The following is a 6336-nucleotide window of genomic DNA, read 5'->3' as shown; positions in this document are numbered from 1 at the left end:
AATTCTATATGACCGCGTAGGGAGTTTGCATTGAATTAAGCGATGCGAAGTTGAGTAGATCGTGAACGAGTGTTGCCCCTTACAACAGGGAGCAACGAACAAACCGAGGGCGCCAGTTAAATAAGTTTATCAAGATATAGCATAGTATTAATATGAATAACGGGCTTGATCGGAGTGTCTGACGTGAACACGCCCCGCCCTGACCCAAATATGAGCATATGATCTCTCTTTAGCAATCTTTTTAGTACGTTAAAGAAGCTCATAAGTGTCTTTGGGGAGAAGCTCATTCACATAGACACTCCAATCAGAATCATTTTCGCATACCTCCCTCTGTGTGAGCATTCACCGCGCACGATTTTTAGCAATCACAACATCGCGAACAGGCCAAGGTAATAACATGAGAATTAGCAGAAGAATAGATAAGAGAGCAGAGAAGTTAAGAATGGAGAGGAAATGGAAAGCGAGGAAAAGGGAGAGGAAGTTGGAGGAGAAGAGGAGGGAGAAGAAGCTGGTATGGAGAGAAGTGGAAAAAGATTGCTTGGAAGAGAGAGGATGCTTCGTGGAGGAAGTGATAGAGGGAGTGTTGGGGAAAGGAATGAGAATAAGACAGATGGAAGAAAGGATAGGAGAGGCGAAATGAGTAATGATTACGGAGGATGTGATAGATAAAGAAGAGAACTTCAGGAAAAGAGGAGAAGTGGGAAGGATTTGAGGAGTTTGGTTGGATAAGGATCTTAGTATGGAAGAAAGAAGGAACAGGTGGAGAATGGTGGAGACAGCCTGGGTGGAGAAAGCTAAGGGGAGAAGAGTGATGTTGACCAATAGAAAGTTATGAGTGGAAAAAAGGAGATGGAGTTGGGACGAGAGAAAAAAGGGATGGAAAGAGCAAGAAGAGGGAGAAAATAGAGGGGGTTAAGATAGATGGGACAAGAGGGAAAGAAATGGTAGTTAGGAGAGAGCAGAGAGAGGGAGGGGCAAAGAGGATGAAAGGGAAAAGGACTCAGAGATGGACGTGGAAAGAAGAGAGGGTAAATGTTTGTAAGCCTACCCAATGATCAGGTCATGAGGTGAAATATAAGATTGATGTATGTTTTTTATGTGATAATGTGACGGAATGTAACTGACTATGATAGAGGAAGAAAAGAAGGTTGTGACATATATGTAATACTTATATATTGCTAGTTGGGCTCGGAAGAGAGTGAAAACGTTACAGTGCAGACAATATTTCTATCCTTCAGGGAACTCACGCAGGGCTCTGATACAAATTAAAATCGGATACGTACGACAGAACAATTTCGTTGCGTTAATTCCTCTTCCAATTTAATTTTATTGCGAACGCGAATTCGTGGAGTGATTCGGAGAAGACGTTAGCTCTCGTTTCGAGTCTTAGAGGGAAGGCGCGTTCAGTTTTAAAATCCTTGGAAAATTTCGATGAACTGGAATTCGGGGAGCTCGTCTCAAAATTGGAATTGCGTTTCGGAGAAGGGTTGAATTCTTTAAATTCATATTCACTTTTTACAAATCGGAAGCAAAAATTCGGTGAGGATTTTGCAACTTACGGGGCGGAGTTAGAAAAACTTTAGCTTACCCCGAATGTCCTTTTGCGGTGCGGGATAAAATCGTGTGTGCGCAATTTATTTCATCGCTCGCGGACGGGTATGTAAGAAGAACTCTCCAGTTGGAGGGAGTTAATTCTTTGAAGCTCGCAATAGAAAGGGCAAAAGCAGTTAAAATTATACAAAGAGATTTTGGTAAGCGGAACGGATTCTTTAAGGTGGAACGGAGGGGAAATTCTGATAAACCGAGCACGAGCGGGAAAGGAAAAAAGAGGATGAGGAAAAACGAGAAAATTCGTTAGGGAAAAAACGGGCGTTTCGGGGAAAACTTCAAAGGAAGAACGGGTGGGAAGGAGTGTTGGTCGTGCGGGAAGGAAGGTCATTTCCGTTTTGAGTGTCCAGGAACCCAGCGAAATGCGGAGTAGTCGATTTCGCCGGGGTGAGGTCGGCTCGTGTAAATAATACTCCGGAAAATTTGGGAAGGGAAAAATGTGTTAGTAAAGTTAAAGGAAATTCTCGAGATTTTTGTTTTAAAGGGAAAGCGGACGGTAAAGATTGTGTTAGCGTTTATGTCATTATTATATTCAGACTGTATGAACTCGATTGAGTTTCGCGCGTTTATATTGTCTATAGCAGAGCGTGGTGCGTGCACAGCGTCATGTAGTGGCGCTCGTCTTCGCGCGCGATCGTCTTTTTACCCTGATGGCCCGGAAGCGCCGCTGCCGAGCCAGTTCAGTTCGATCTGAGTCTGCATGATGTGCGGGCGCAAAGTATAATCGCAATAAAGGCTTTAACCTAGCGCACGACTTTAATTGCAATCCTAACATTGGTCCTTCGAGCCGGATATTTCCAGGTAAAGGCGTTGTTAAAGCGAGTGGTAAGGCAGTCGTCACCGGAAGACGCTGCACCTGGCAACACAGACGCGATTGTGCGATTGTTGCAACAGCAAACCGAGCTAATTCGACATATAGGTCGCGATTCTAGAAACGACGACGCGGCAGTCGTGACACCTACATTATCGGCAGAGGGAAGTGAGGTATTAGCGACGATTTTATCACGACAGACAGAAATTCTCGATCGCGTAACGAATGCGTCGGCATCGGGAAATGCGGAGACAAGAGTCAAGCTGCCTACTATTAAATTACCGCGTTTCGACGGAAAAATCGAAGAGTGGAAATATTTCTACGACAATTTTCGTTCTATTATACACGACAAGTCTCATTTATCTAATATCGAGAAATTCCAATACCTGAGTTCGTCGATTTCGGGTGACGCCGCGAAAATCATCGAATCGATCGAGCTGACGGGACAAAATTATAACGCGGCGTGAGAGTTGCTTCAGCAACGATACGATGACCCCCGATCGCTTAAGAAAAAACACATTGAATGTCTATTTTCTATGCCTACTGTTGTAAAGGAATCCGCAAAGGCTCTCCGAGATTTAGTCGATTATACTTCCAGGCACCTTCGAATGTTAAAAGTTCTAGGTTTACCCACCGATACATGGGACGATTTGATAGTACACATGATGGAGAATCGGTTTGATGTAAATACTCTTCGGGCCTGGGAGGAAGAAACAGAGACAAGCGAGACGGCAAGCTTAATCGACATGCTGGGATTCTTAAAAAGAAAATGCCAGACTCTGGAACGTATTGAATCCAGAACAGCAGACAAGATTGAAAAATCGCCTAAGGATAATGAGCAGCGTAGCAAAGGACATTCCACAGCCAATTTAAAGGCGCACTCTTTGCTCAAGGGTGGCGCGAATCAAAAGACGTCCTTAGCAGCCTCTGCAAATTCTGGTGAAAAGGCTTTCCATTCCCAGACTAGAGTTATGCAGCGCCTTATTATTGGCTAAGTTAATTAATAACGTGAAACAAGCTATTCAAGTAGAAGTTCATAAAATATGTGCGTGGTCTGACTCCATGGTTGTTCTGTATTGGCTACGCGGCGATATTTCTCGATGGAAATCCTTTGTATCAAACCGTGTAGCAGAAATCGTCGAAATTGTATCGGCAAGCAATTGGAAGCATGTTAAAGGTGTCGATAACCCTGCTGATCTGTTGTCGAGAGGCGCTACACCGTCTCAACTCCGAGATCACTATCTATGGTGGAACGGACCGAAGTGGCTGATGGAGCCTTGTCAAGCGACTACCTTGGAAGAGTCTTCATTTGAGCCTTCTGAACAAGACGTTTTCAATGCCGAGGCCGAAGCCAATGCCAGAGTAGAATCTCGAATCTGCAATGTGAATATACGACAGCCTAAATCTTCCAACGAAATTATTCACCAGCTAGTTGAGAACTGCTCGAGCTTGACCAAAATCGAACGATCACTAGCTTATGTCTACCGATTTGTCTTCAACTGTCGCAACAGGGGCGAAGACAAAATCTTGACTAGATTATCACTACAAGAGTTAGCTACAGCACGTCAAGATATAATCAAATATTCGCAGTACAAATACTTCTCCGAAGAATTAAGGAGCTTGCTCGCAAAACTTAAGCTGAATCAATCCAGTCGGTTACATAGCTTACACGCCTTCCTGGACAAAAACGACATTCTCAGGGTGGGCGGACGTCTTCAGCAGGCGCCATGGCACTTTGAAAGAAAACATCCCATTCTATTGTCCGCACAGTGTAAGACAACTCGTTTATTAATTGAGAGGGAGCATCGAGCTTCATTACATGCCAGTCCACAGTTGTTATTGGCTGTCATACGACAACGATATTGGATATTAAATGCAAGAAACATAGTACGTCAAGTATGCCGTTCCTGTGTTTGGTGCTTTCGCAATAACCCAAGAGGTCTAACTCAGGCAATGGGATCTCTACCTAGTGATAGGATCACACCATCCCGGCCTTTTGCTGTCACCGGAGTGGATTTTGCCGGCCCGATCATCACTCTCGTCAATAAGGGACGTGGTAGGAAGACATGCAAATCCTACATCGCACTGTTTATTTGCTTTTCCACGAAGGCAATCCACTTGGAGGCGACTAGCGAATTATCTACGGCAGCATTTTTAGCAACGTTACGCAGATTTATAGGACGTCGAGGAGTGCCTATCCGAATTTGCAGTGACAACGCTACAAATTTTGTGGGTGCCAAACGAGAATTGGAAGAGTTGTATGCTTTCGTCCGAACTTCAATTAACGGAACTGTTGGCGATACATTGCAAGAAAGAGGCATCGAATGGAGGTTTATTCCTCCCTATTCCCCTCATTTGGGAGGCTTGTGGGAGGCAGGCGTGAAGTCCTGCAAATATCATCTGCGAAGAATAATGGGCGATACCTTATTCACCTTCGAGAAATTATCCACTGCGCTAATTCAAATCGAAGCCTGTTTAAATTCCCGACCAATATCTCCGATGTCATCGGATCCGTCGGATTTGGAGCCACTAACGCCTGGACATTTCCTTGTTGGAGGACCATTGATCAGACTCCCTGATCCGGACATTTCAGACGTAAAGATCAATCGCCTCGATCGATGGGAAATGATTCAACGTTCCGTTCAAGAATTTTGGAGACGGTGGGCGGCGGAATATGTGGCTAACCTGCAAAGTCGTGTCAAATGGAAGACCAGACAAGAGAACTTAAGAGTAAATGACCTTGTATTGCTGAAAGAAGACAACTTGCCTCCCTTGAAATGGAAACTCGGGCGAATTATCGAAGTTCATACCGGCCCAGACGCATTGGTACGCGTTGCAACTATACGAACCACTGATGGCCTCGTTAAGCGTACAACTGCTAAGCTTTGTAAATTACCATTAGATGATCCTGTCGAAAAAGATTAGTTGCCTAATCTTGGTGGGCGGTATGTTAGCGTTTATGTCATTATTATATTCAGACTGTATGAACTCGATTGAGTTTCGCGCGTTTATATTGTCTATAGCAGAGCGTGGTGCGTGCACAGCGTCATGTAGTGGCGCTCGTCTTCGCGCGCGATCGTCTTTTTACCCTGATGGCCCGGAAGCGCCGCTGCCGAGCCAGTTCAGTTCGATCTGAGTCTGCATGATGTGCGGGCGCAGAGTATAATCGCAATAAAGGCTTTAACCTAGCGCACGACTTTAATTGCAATCCTAACAGATTGTTTATTTAAAACTGACACGGGCTCCAACGTTTCTTTGATAAATAGTAAATTTGTTGAAAAGGGAAAGAGGAAAATTCTTGAGGAAAATAGTTGTTTACGCTATCCTACTGGGGAGAAGGTTCCGATTTTATTTAAGGTCTGTATGAAAGTTCAGTTAGAAAAAATTTCGGAAGAAGTTTCATTGTTTGCGGTCAAAATGAATGACGATTGTTTGTTGGGTGCAGAGTCCTTAGGAATTTAAAATTAATTCTTGACAAAACTTTTGGTTTAGAAAAATCCGGAAAAGAGAAAATTTTGAATTGTGGTCGGAAAGAGAATTTTTCGGGGAAATTTCTGAAATTTTGAAGGGAATCCATAGAGGAAATTCAGAAAATTTGGATGAGAAGCAAAAGGAAATTTTTATTGATTTCTTAAAGGAATATGAGAATGTTTTGACGGAAGACATTGTAGCTGAAAATTGTGAAGTTGTTGCTCATGAAATCGATGTAGAAGACTCTCTTCCCATTAAGCAGATTCCTCGTCGTGTCCCACTCTTTTTAAGAACGGAAGTGAACAAAATTTTAGAAAAAATGAAGAAACAAGGAGTAATAGAAGAGTCACATAGTCCGTGGGTTTCTCCAGCGGTTCTGGTTAGAAAAAAGGATGGGTCAATAAGATTCTGCGTTGATTATCGGAAGTTGAATTCACGGTCACGGT

General features: G+C 43.6%; 1 protein-coding gene across 1 annotated transcript; it reads left to right on the top strand.

Moving 5' to 3' along the window:
* The first annotated feature begins 3481 nt into the window (after positions 1-3481).
* On the top strand, positions 3482-5344 carry LOC118646820. The gene has a single exon (XM_036290529.1). The coding sequence runs from the start codon at positions 3482-3484 to the stop codon at positions 5342-5344; it is 1863 nt and encodes a 620-aa protein (XP_036146422.1).
* Positions 5345-6336: the final 992 nt, after the last annotated feature.

This window comes from Monomorium pharaonis, chromosome 8 (assembly GCF_013373865.1).
Source record: "Monomorium pharaonis isolate MP-MQ-018 chromosome 8, ASM1337386v2, whole genome shotgun sequence".
Taxonomy (NCBI): domain Eukaryota; kingdom Metazoa; phylum Arthropoda; class Insecta; order Hymenoptera; family Formicidae; genus Monomorium; species Monomorium pharaonis.
This window is presented reverse-complemented; position numbering and strand designations above follow the sequence as displayed.

Bases quoted from the DNA above. Each gene is read 5' to 3' on its own strand.
- LOC118646820 (XM_036290529.1), top strand. From the start codon at position 3,482: ATGGTTGTTCTGTATTGGCTACGCGGCGATATTTCTCGATGGAAATCC.